We start from the raw sequence: 12402 nt of genomic DNA, 5'->3' as shown, positions 1-12402 counted from the left end.
ACCGAGACAACAGTGCGCGCGGGGTCACAGGGTAAGGCTGTTACTTTGTAGTGAGACGTCGTGTGTGTGCGTGCGTGTGTGTGTGTGTGTGTGTGAGAGAGAGAGAGAGAGAGAGAGAGAGATTGAGAAAGAACTGGAGGGAAAAGAAAGAAAAAAGAGCAGGGAGCTGAAGGCCGAGATGTCCTACTTCTAAGTGGTTCATTGAGAGGCAAAAGCCTTCTAGCAAGCGCAGTCGTACGTAGCCCGCGCCGCATTGGGGACCAGCCGAGCAGGGCGCGGGGGTCTCTCCAAGGGGTCTCCAGCCTCACGAGCCCGGAGGTGGCCCCCAGAAGGGGACACTGTCCTGGCAGCTGTGGGGAGGTCGGGACTGTGGTTTCCTTCTCCCGAGACCCCGGCGCTGCCATCCGGTGGGGGCGAGCTCAGTCTGCCTTCTTCGTGGGGGAGGAAAGCGGACCTCTAGCAACGCGACCTCGGGTCCCCGCGCCCTCCCACCGCCCAACCTCCTCCCCTCAACCGCATTCATTTTTCCTCAGCAGCTTCCAGTTCGGGCTCAAAACCCAACTCCGAGCCCACCCGGGCCCTCATCACGGAGCTAAGGGGGACGGCCGGAGTCGGAGAGGGCCCCGGGGGGGGCGTCGTACCGAGGTAGCGGCCGTGAGGGGCGCCGCGTCCCGCCGGTGCCCGCCGCGGATGAGCCAGCGGCCGCGAGCAGCCCCCGGAGCCGCGCAGCATCGGCGTCTACAGTGACGGTGGAAGCCACGCCCGCTCGGGAGCTGGGGGCTGTCCTAGCCCCCCCACCTTTCCCCCGCCCGCCCCCTCCTCCCGGCGCCGGCCCCCGGCCCGCCCCCGGCTCGGCTAGCGGGAGGCGCTGGGCGCCTGGGCTGGCGCGCTCTCCTGGGCGCACACGCACACGCACACACACACACACACACACACGCACACACACACATCCACGCACGCACGCCCAGAGCCGCTCTCTCCGCGCCCGGCCCACGTTCCCCTCGCCCATGCAGACGGACAGAGCGACGGAAGATGGCTGACGACTCCACGGGGCACCGAGGATGCAGCCTGGCGGCGGCGGCGGCGGCGGCGGGAGCGGCAGGAGCAGCGGCGGCGGCAGGGGCAGCGGCGGCAGCGGCGGCGTTGGCGGCGGCGGCGGCGGCGGCAGCGGGAGCAGGAGCGGCGGCGGCGGCGGCATCCCCGAGACTCCTCGAGCTACCTTTCCCTCTGACAGCCACTGACGTTCTCCGCCGCTAGAAGAGACCCCGCTTCTCCGGCGCCCGCCTTCCCTCCCCCCCGCCTAGCCCCAGCCCCAGCCCCGCCAGCACCGCTACCTCCGCCAGCCTTGCCACCATCAGCACCACCTCCACCACCGCCGCCGCCGCCGCCGCCACCACCGCCGGCGGCGGCAGCAGCCATTTCATCTCCACAGAAACCAGACACAAAAACATGGCAGAAATGGAGAAAGAAGGGAGACCTCCGGAAAATAAAAGAAGCAGGAAACCGGCTCACCCAGTGAAAAGGGAGATCAATGAGGAAATGAAGGTATTTTTGGACTTCGGGGCCAGAGAGCCTGAGCTCTTTCTTCCGCCTGCTCCCTTTGGGCCGTTGTATAGATTCGGAGGGTACAGGGGAGCGCTTGTCAGTTTCTGTAGGATGCCCAGAACGCCTCAGCTCCTCCTCCAGGTGCAAACCGAGGCCAACTCTCGGGCTGCATCCCCGAGATTTGCCTGCCTCAGATTTGATGGGGGTGGAGGGGCGGCCGGGAAACCACATACTATTTAACCTTATAAACCCCAGGTTGCTAAGAGGCGCGTTTCAGAGGGAGGGGACCGGGAGCCCAAGTGGAGGGTGGGTATATGGGGAAGAGGCTTTCCTAGTCGGTGGGGTAGTTTTGTCCTCTTCCTCGGGAGCCATCCCCGGGATCCCTCCAAAGTTAAGAGCCGTCGGACCGGAGCAGCCGGGGAGCGCTGGATTCCACCCCTCTCCCCAGTTCATCTCCCCGTTCCTCAATCACCGCTTCCCGCCTAGAAGCCAGCTGCGACGGTGTAAAGGGGCTGTCAGTGCCGGGGCGAGTTGTGGCCCGAGCGGCGCGGGTCTGGGTACCGTTTTGACGGCCGGCTCGCTTCGCCCGCAGCTGCTCGCTCCTCTCACTCGGCTGCCTCCGCCTCCCGCTCGCCTTTGCATGCTCCACTTCCCAGTTAAGCAGACCCGGGCAAGCCCCGGTGCAAGATAGCTGTCTGAGGGGCGGCCTTCGCAGAGCGCCTGCCCATTGTTCGGAAAGGCCAGCCCGGAGTCCTGTCGGCGAGGCCGGGCTCCCCGCCAGGCCAGCGGTGCTCCAGAGGTGGCGAGCGCAGCAGCCTGGCGCTCCAGCTGTTCGCGTTGGAGTGATTGCACAAGAGCACCGCTCGGCTCCGGACCCCCCTCGTCCCCCCCCACTTATTTTCCATGAAGTTGCAGCTTTTGCCGGGTGAGGGTTTTGTTTTGTGTTGATTTCACGAGTCTCTCTTGATTTTTTAAAAAAATTGTTTTATTTGTATTTTTTGTCTTTCTGTGAGTTACAAACAAGTAGCAGATTTCAGGGGGGACTTTAGTTTTCATTCTGCAGCCGTCTTGGTGTTCCCCATCTTCTGCATAGAATCCTTAACACTGCCCACTGACTTGGTCAGGTTGGTTAAGTTGGTATTTAAAAGACAAACGATGGAGATGGCAAGCAACTAAGTAAAATTTATTGCGGTTTGACGTTGCCTTGATTAGAACCAGCATATTCTAGAGAGTGCCTTGAATGAAGCCCATGTTTAGAAAGGGGCACACGGATAATACATCCTATATCTGTACCTAGGTGCATATGCTTAGCGTTCCTTTCTTCCAGAAAATGTCTGTAGCAATCTGCATTTTGGAATAAGGGTTTTTATTTCTGGGTGACGAATTTAGCGCCTGGAAGCATGAGGTGCAGCATCAGTCCAAGGAGAGTTAAGGAAGATTTGCCTTGGAAATCAGTGCCATTCCTTGTGATGGAAACCTCCATTGATTCCATTGATAGACAGTTTTTTAAAAAAGAGACCAGCAGGAGTTGTCTTCTCATGGGGATGGAATTCAAACAGTTTACAATAACCATCCTTCCTCACTCGCCTTTCCCTCCTGTCCTGCATTTCCAGATTACTTTTCCATTTCATTTTAAATTGGGGGTGGAGGAAGAGGAGAGATGTAAAGCCACTAAGAAATCACAGTGTGCACTGGCCCTTTAAAACACTGTCTAATGTGATCTATATGGATGGCAGCTTTTAAGTTTCATAGGTTCTAGAATTACAAATTAGCTAATTTTAATCAAAACATGTGAAATGTTATCCCGGCTGGATATAAAGGCTGACTGTGCTCGATGCTTGGGGCTCACGTTGTTGACTTTGGCTGCGGGAGCACTCCGTGGTTTGGGAGATAGTTGTCCTTCTACAGTATAACAGATGTTTGTCTGAACTGGTGAGGAAGAAACAAAAACAACATTGTGTGAAGGGGAAAAATTACACAATTTTTAGCCAATGCTGCAGGACTAAGTATGGAATTAACCTTCCTGCACAGAATTTCCTCTTTTTAAAATGTTATTTTTCTTCCAAGTCACCACCTACTATTTGAAGTTTTAATCCTTATCATTTCAGTACAGAGTAGCATTAAATAAGAAGTTTTACACAGCAAATAAATCAATTGCCTGAAGGATCAGTATTTTCTCCCTAGTTTGGAACAATGTGTAAGAGACACTGGGTCAGAATCTTCAGTCGTGTCAATGCACATCGTGCCAGTGAGTCATGAAATCCCATTTCTAGTGGAATTATTCGGTATGCATTCTTCTAATATAATAGCACCAAAAGTCCTCATTTTAAAAGTGATTTCTCAAAGTCAAAAGCTGGAAGGGTTATTTTGAACTCATGAATATTTTTCTGCTTTTAATGTTAATAACCACATCAATAAAACCCCTCCCTGAACCTCACGGTATTATTACCCCTCCATCTCCCCAAACCTAAAGTGTAGAGTAACCTAACAAGTTGGTTGCCTTGCATAAAAATATGTGCAACAAAATGTCACCGAGAACACAATGTGGCCTTGTGCAGCTTCATATCGGTGCCGCTGGAGCTGCCTGGCTGTGTTTGCCTTCATCTGAACGGCTTTCATCTGGACCAGTGTAAACTAAGCCCTGGTAAGTAATCACAGCCCGGCAGAAAGAAAGGAATGTATACAGCTAGCACGGCCTAAGCTGTAAAAACGGAAACCTGAGCCCCACCGTGGATCACATATCAAGGCTTGAAGGTAGGGGAAATGAAAGGGGGAAAGAGGAGAGAGGGAATGCAAAAGTCAGCCTGGGAAGTGGAGGATCAGGAGGAGGCCCCCCTTAGGGAGAGTTGGCTCAGGGATTAGGGAATTTTATCGTGGTGTACAGTGACCTACTCAGGTTTCAACACTGGTTGGATCAAGTTGCTTCTCTGCGAGCTGAAAGAAAAAGGACTGGTGTGTATGTGATTTTTTTTTCCCCTTCGGGTAATAGAAAGGACATTGGTATAAGCATCTATTTTAAGTACAGCAAATGCAGGGAGCTGAGAATGAGCAACAAAATTGCCTCATCATAGAGACTTCCTTCAAGATTTCCTAATTGAGATAGTCACAAATTTATTTAAAAATGGACAGAGAAGACACACTGGCAGAGGTTTAGCTGACACCAGTAATGGCATTGGAGATTGTCTTCATGTGGCTGGGAGCTAATGTTGGTTGCTGTTTCACTAGATCAGATATTGAGTTACATTTTCGTTATCACTGGTTTAATGTACAAAGCAGTTGTAACAAATTTAAATTTGATACAATATAGTCTTGTGTGTGAAAAGTACATGACTTGTCATAGCTTGCCTTTAATGTCCTTTAGTGAAAATACCTTCAAGTAGAAATGTTTGTCTCATTATGACCTTTACAATGTTTCTTTATGTTTCCTTCCCCCCCCACTTCATCCTGGTTTTTCTTAATTAAAAAGACTTGTTGCTTTACTGTACTTACAGTTAGTCTGCCCTATTTAGTTAGTGACCAGTAGAGAGGATTTAAAAAAATCAGATGGCAATTCAATTTATATTTTGACTACTTTCGGTTTCTAAAGCGAATATTGTGATTGTATCTACTGTAATATGCCTTCAATATATTGTTAGCTCACATGTATCATAATAAATGGCTCTTAGGAGGGAATTCTGATATATGGAAGTGTTAATTCGTTTCAGGTGTTCATCCAGAACATAACATAAAAGCTAGATGTAATATTGGATGTGCAAATGTAAATATATGAGTAAGTGTAAGTATAGTTGCACTTAAGGGTATGTATTTTATGTGCATAGATCTTGGTGAACATGGTTAGTGACTACTAAACAGTAATACAACTCAAAAAAAAGGTAAACTATGAGTAGAGATAATGAGTCAGATTTTCATCTTTTAAAACTCTTTGACAAAACCGTTGTGATTAGATCAAGCACTCTGCCCTGGAAACTTTCCTAAACAAACCATAATTAATGCATTTACAATGTTTGGCTTCCTTATCAATTGCTCAACTACAGGATAATCTGTGTTAAATGTCTTAGGGTCTTTGCTGAAGTTCTCTGTCTATAAATATTCTTAGTAAGTAATTTGTACCTAAAATTATGCTTCAGTCCTAATGCCTACAGTTAGAGTCAGGCACATCTGTTAGAGTTTAGTAGTAAACTCACCATAAGATTTTCTAGTTTAGTTTCTGATGGTCTCCATTTGGCATTAAAAATGACCTGTGTCAATTGCATAGACAATAAAGCAAGTTGCAGGTCTGAGCTGGTGAGTGCAGTGATTTAAATAGCTTGCCATAAAATAAAATAAAATAGAGATATCAGAGTGTGGATTGGAAAAGTCAGCGTGTTTAAGGTTGAAATCAGCTCATTACTAAAACAGGTATATTTTAAGTTTTGCTCCTGACACTCCATCCTGATGTCAGAAACAGTGAATCTCAGGAACCTAGAAAGTGGGCTTGGGACCAGATCTCACTGTGGCAGTCACAAATTATGTCAGACCTCCCTGGCTGAGCAGTGGTCTAAGGTGTGCCACGTGGCAGGGCTGGGAACTATTGTCAGTTGGAGCATGGTGCTTGCCCCTGGGAGCTGGTGTAGGATGTTCCCGAGCCCACCAGCCCTGTCCTCTGTGTTGCTCTCGGCTGTCCTGCTCAAGGCTCTAGTCTCAAACCATAAGAGAAGGGCCTGGGAGGGCACAGAGAGCTATGAATTCTGCTCTGTTCCAACCGGGAGTTTTCTGAAAAGAGTCTCTTTCTCCATCTGTGAACTGGTGAGGATAGTGTGTGGTAGAGCGCGACTCTCTAAGCCTTACACAATTCACAGGTTCCAGAGAGGAGGAAATGGAAAGGAACCACTCCACTTCCTCCCGAATCTGAAATAAACATTTGAACTAGAAGAAAATGAGTCTGACAGACTCATTCCCGTCTGCGTTTCCTGCCTCTGTGCTTGCCAAGCACTGCTCTGAGAAGCCAAGCCCTACTCTCCTTGTGTGAAAGACAGACGCATAGAAACCAAGAGGTAACAGAGTTTTTAAATGAAAGTCAAAAACAGGGCCTCAAAAAAGGCAAATATCAGTGAATACAAGTGACTGTCTGAAAAAGGAGAGTTCCAGGGAAATAGAGGTGTCGTGCAAGGGTGACCAGACTTCTTGTATCTTCTAAGGAAGTGTTCTTTTTATTGAGTCTTTATACTTTTTATTTTTTTGAAAAAATTATTAGAAGTAGTAGAAGGTGGATCATTTAAAAATCTCTGAAGTCTAAAACTTCCTCTTGCGGAATGGGAAGTCAGCCATACTTGTACTCAAGCTAATAAGATTATTGAATATTTTCCTAAAAGAGAAGGGATATTCCAGGGTAGAATGAAAAAAAAAAAAAACAACTTTGTTTTTGATGGTGCCAATTGAAACATGTAAACAGACATGAAAGCCTGTGCTGGGTGAGATTTGCTGAATGTATATTTTAGAATCTGTAGACTGATAGCTGTTAATATCTCTTATATAACTAAAGGGCTGTGGAACTCTGTCCTGCTTTAAGGCCAGTGGCTTTTGGCATGAAGAGGAAAACAATGTAACAAGTCTTGGTGATTTTAAGGCCAGTGCTGCAGCTGTGATAGTACACAGCTGCACACAGCTGCACACCTGCCATGCCTGCTACAGTGTTAGCCCCAGGGCTGGTCTCCACAATTTCACACATTTGTTTGACCTTTTTAGGACATTTGATGTCCTGGCCACAGATTAAAACATGGGGACATAATTGTCTGCTCTGTGTCACAACAAGACAATAAAGCAACGTAGATTTTTCTATGTGGAAACACACAGTTTTGGTTTCATGTGACAATAATACATCCATCTAATTCAGACTGTGTCAATAAGAGAACAAGACTTTCTCCTCAGGCCTGCTCCACGTCGGAGCTGGATTTTAGTGTTTTGATGTGTCCTCTGCCCTTAGAACTGTGTGCTAATCATTGTGTTGTGGCTGAGAACAATGCTGCAAAATGACCCAAATGAAGCTCAGTGACCTTCTTCAAAGGATTTCAGGCCAAAAATCTGTATGCAGTTCAGATACAAACAGCAAGGCTCAATGGGTAAAGTCTGCACCAAGAGTATGAATCTGGCTGCTCTTAACATAACATGCATGTGGATGACCCTCAAATGGGATGTCTGTGGGAGTGCCTTATCCTTAGGATACCACAGACCCAGTAGGATCATGAGTGTAGAAGTACTTTGTAGTCTGTAAAGGGCTCTTCCCACAGTTCTTTTTGCACTATTTAAATTTTGCCTGCTTCTTGGTAGAACCTTAAAATAAGGTTAACACAGATCCATTAGATCTGTGTTAAGAGAGATGACTTCAAGTCAAATCAACTTGAATTCCCAGGAGTCTGAGAGTGCTCCATAACGTTGGATATTATAATTCTTTTAACTTTCAGACCTGGGGATAGGTAGAGCTAGAAATTGATTTCTAATCAAGTTTAATTCCTACTTCCTACAAAAGAAACTGCTTTTCTTCTGCAGCTTTATCCCCCCAGCCCTTTAAAAATCTTAATTAGTGAACCCAGTGATGCTTAATAGAAATCTACCTCAGAAGTCAGTCAGAACCCATGGAGGTGAAAAAGGAGATAAAATATTTTCCAAAAATAACCATCATTCTATTATTCATAACCTTAACTGGCAGAGATACCAGCATATTTTTTCCCCACCTTGTAAATTGTTCAGGATTGGGGGTTTCCTTTTCCTTTGAAAGTATTTCTCATATGCTCCGCTTTCTTGGATAATGTGTGTAAGAATGTTTTGAAGTTAAGTAATGTAACTGGCAGATCCTTTTTACTGTCATTAGGACTGTGAATATGACTGACATGGTTGTCTGTGAGAAGACTATGTGTTAATTAATTTTTAATTAAAACTTTTTTGATTTTTATAAAAATAATACATAGACATGACATACATAGTAGAATAAGCAATATAAATAAACAAAAAGAAAAACAAAGCCTGTAATTTTCCTACCCAGACACAATTACCGTCAACATTTTGATGTATGTCTTTTCATGTCCTTTTCTATGTATGATGAATTTTTTTTAAAAAAACAAAAACAAAAAACAAAAATGGTCTTATAGTGTACTAACCTTCCATTTAAAATTTAACGTATTGTTAACAGCTTTTCATAGCAGGAAAAATTTATCCACAGCATATATTTAGTGGCAAAATAGTATTCCATTTCAGTAATTTCATGACTAGCCTATAATTTATTTAACTGAATTCCGATTGTTTGGCGTATAGTTTGTTTCTAAGAAAACAACACTGAGATAAACATTCCTGAACATTCATATTTTTGCACCTACTTCCTTAGAATAGTCCCTACTATGCCTAGAAATAAAATTGCTGAATCAAAGGGTATGTAAATTTTTAAGCTTTTATTGCAGAAAGTCAAGTTACCTTTTCTAAAAGTTGAATTAACTTGAATTCCCAATAGTCTGGGGGTGGGACTTCTCTGGCAGTCCGGTGGTTAAGATTTTGCCTTCCAATGCAAGGGATGCGGGTGTGATCCCTGGTCAGGGAGCTAGGATCCCATATGCCTCGAAGCCAAAAAACCGAAACATAAAACGGAAGCAATATTGTAACAGTTTCAATAGAGACTTTAAAAATGGTCCACATCAAAAAAAAAAAGTCTGAGAGTGCTCATTAACATTGGCTATTATAATTTTTAAGCTTTCACATATTTATTTTTAGAATCAGCTGTCCTGAATTTTGTTTGATAATTTTTCTGTATTTACATATTTTAAAAAATATTTATGGATGTATCCAAATGTGTTAGCACATTTATTGATTAGATTCTAAGTGCCAGGCATTGTGCTAGATGGGACATCAAATGAAATAAAGGGTTTCTGCCCTCAAGTAACTTATAGTGTGTTTGGTTGGGAGAGATGACATATTTTACTAGCACTGTGGAGGGATGTAGGACTTGGAGTGCAAATGGGAATTATGTTTGTGAGAAGAGGGAGGACGTGGCTTTCCCCTCATCTGAATGAATGACTGGGAGCTCTCTGAAAACTTTCTGCTTTCTTGGGTAGGATACCAAGTTGAAAACACATCTGACATTCAGTTATGCAAGGCCTGAGATAAGAGAAATCGGTGGTACCTACCCTATATTTTAAACTTTGTTTGGTGTTTTCAGGATAAAATCATTAGTCCTTTTTGAAGACCTTGAAGTACTTGCATTTCAGAGTATTTTGAGGCTTTATAATTACTGTGATTTTCAAAATGACTTGAAGTCAAGTCATTATTATTTACCTGGTAAAATGTTCACTTAAAAACCATTTCAAGTGAACTTTGACATGCATACAGTATTTCTAGTTGAATAAGGAGAGTGTCTAATGAATGTCCTGGGAATTAAATTCCAACAAAAATAAACTTTGCCAAGAACTCAGAGGAGTGGGGAAATAGTTAAGTTTCCTGTCTTTCCACTCTCTTTCTGTGACCTTTATTTTTTTTTAATTCTAGGAAAAGATCATGCTTTCAGATTAAAGGTTAGGCTTTTCTTCTTTCTTTAGGAACCCTGGAGGTGAGAGAGGGGAATTGGAAAGGGAGAGGAAGGGGTATGGAGGTGTAGTATTAAAAGTGCAAAGCCATTAGAGTCAGATGTGATGTCAAAAAATTGTCAAATGAGAAGATTAAATTTTGATTATGAATTTTAAGAACCCGTATCCCAACAATAAAGACAATTAAGGAGAGTAGAGGTCAATGATCAAGACACAAAACAAGCAAAGTTTTAGCATAGGTAGATATGTCCTGGTTGGAAAGCTCTTTGTATGTGACATTGACATCGGTGATATGATTTCTTTGCAATATTGTTGTTGGTCCAAGGAGGTAGCTCCTTTGGAGTTGCTGACACATTGGACTGTACAGAATTTATAATAGAAAGAGTCCTGGTATAAGAATCAGAAGATCTGTATTTTTGTTCTGACTTTACTAGGTGATCTCTCATGCCTGTCATTTACCTTCTGTATGCTCCAATTTTCTGTCGTAAAATGAGGATGTCACAGAGGTTCACCAAAAGTTTACTGTGGAAATCAAATACCTAACTCACAGGGTAATTGAAAGGAACAAGAGAGTTAAAGGATGTGGAAACACTGTAAAGTGCTATAAGAGTGTTAGACATTATCATTGTAATTATAGTGACCTATTTTCCAAACCCAAATTGGACCACATGGTATGAGAGAAGATTTTTGTGCCACTTCCAAGGGTGAGAGGCAGTCTGCAAAATGTGTTTTGGATGCCAGAATATTGAAATTCTGGCACATTTTGATGGTTTATGGGAACAATGATAAAATATTTGAGATAGTGGCTGTTCAGTAAAATTTATGCTGTGTGATCACTGGAATTATTATACTTCTTTGCAAAAGGCAATTTATTTCTTGTATAAGGAGAAATTCTTTGATTTCACAGGATCTTAGAGCTAGAAGGGCCTTTAAGAGATTCTACTTGAGTTTCCTGCTCTAAGTCTCCAGGAGAAATTCTGGGTGAAGATTTTGGGGGAAGCAAATTTTACAACTTCTCTTAGTACAGTGGCTTGTCCTATTATTGAACAGCCTTACCTCAAAAGTCTTTAACTCTTATCACTTTAATTTTCTGGTAGAAAAACTTGAAAACCCTTATGGACCATAAACATTAAATTCACTTTTCCTAGAATATATTACGTTTCTTGGATGGTAACTGGAAAAATCCATTTCATTTCCTTTGGTTTAGCACCATAGCGAGCCCATATGGAATAGATCAATTCCATATTGATCATATTGATTGTTCCATGAAGCCTCTGAGTTTTCAGGACAAACCGTAAACTAAGTGATGCACTTAAGATGCCCGAATAATATGAATTTTGTGTTAATAATCCAGTTGAGGTTTCAGTATTTACGCAAATGTCTGAAACTTCTGGATCCCATCCCTGGGATTGGTTCTGAAAGGCTGAACGGATTTGCAGCTGGACTAAAACAAACAAATCTATATCCTTGGCTGGGAGGTTGCTCCGTGAATTATGCATCTGTAGCTTTTGTGTCGCTTCAGAGGTTAGACAGAACCAGAGAAAGAGGTGTCCAAGATACAAATGGTCTAGAAAATTAGATATGGTGGCCAGAAGTTACTATGCAAGAGATTTCCTGTTTGGGGGGCACATTTCTCTTAGAGATTGAGGCAAACAGCATATAAACTAGTAGGATGGCTTGAACTTGGCTTTTAGAACTGTTGGGAATTGTTTTTTTGATGCAAGGTGTAATCCTTATCCTTGGAGATTTCTGCTGCCAGACCCCTGATGGAGGACCTCGGTTTGTGTGCTTAGGGACTGTCATTCTCCAGTCCAGGCACTCAGCTCAGTGAAAGAAATTGGGTGTTAGGGGAGACTGACACCTCATTAAAGCAATCTCTTTTGATTGAGTAGTGCAGCATTTAGCAGAATCCTCCTCGGTGGTATTCCAGAAGTTGCTGAGCTTATTATACATATCGATCATATCATCTTTGTGCATTCATGAAAAGAATGTCTATTTAATGTGGACATGACCAGCCATCAGAGAGAATAAATACCTCACTAAAGCTTGATATGGCTGACTGTTGGCCTTGTGGATGGTAAGACTGAATCAATCTGGCTAGATTTTTAAAAATTGCTTGTGCATTATACCATCACAGATTGACCCATTTGGTGCTCTGAGCTCAAGTGGGTACTAAAGCAAAAAAAAAAAAAAAAAAAAAAATCTAGTATCCTGTGGGTGGTTTGAAATGCCAGGTTTGTTTTTATGGAGTAGTGTAATATCCTTCCTTTTTTAAATATTTCTTTTTACTTATTTATTATTTATTTAATTT

The 12402-nt window shown here is 43.6% G+C and overlaps 1 protein-coding gene across 4 annotated transcripts in view; it reads left to right on the top strand.

Annotated features, from left to right (window-relative positions):
- The first annotated feature begins 1143 nt into the window (after positions 1-1143).
- Positions 1144-12402, top strand: part of SOBP (sine oculis binding protein homolog) — a 159572-nt gene continuing 148313 nt past the window's right edge. For all 4 annotated transcript variants that reach the window (XM_024115514.2, XM_028494590.1, XM_028494592.1 and 1 more), the window contains exon 1: positions 1144-1545. In XM_024115514.2, the coding sequence (XP_023971282.1) occupies positions 1450-1545 (96 nt within the window). In that variant the 5' untranslated portion in view covers positions 1144-1449. The remainder of the gene's footprint in view (positions 1546-12402) is intronic.

This window comes from Physeter macrocephalus, chromosome 10 (genome assembly GCF_002837175.3).
Source record: "Physeter macrocephalus isolate SW-GA chromosome 10, ASM283717v5, whole genome shotgun sequence".
NCBI classification, from domain to species: domain Eukaryota; kingdom Metazoa; phylum Chordata; class Mammalia; order Artiodactyla; family Physeteridae; genus Physeter; species Physeter macrocephalus.
The sequence above is the reverse complement of the archived record's forward strand: the minus strand, read 5'-3'. Positions and strand labels throughout refer to the sequence as shown.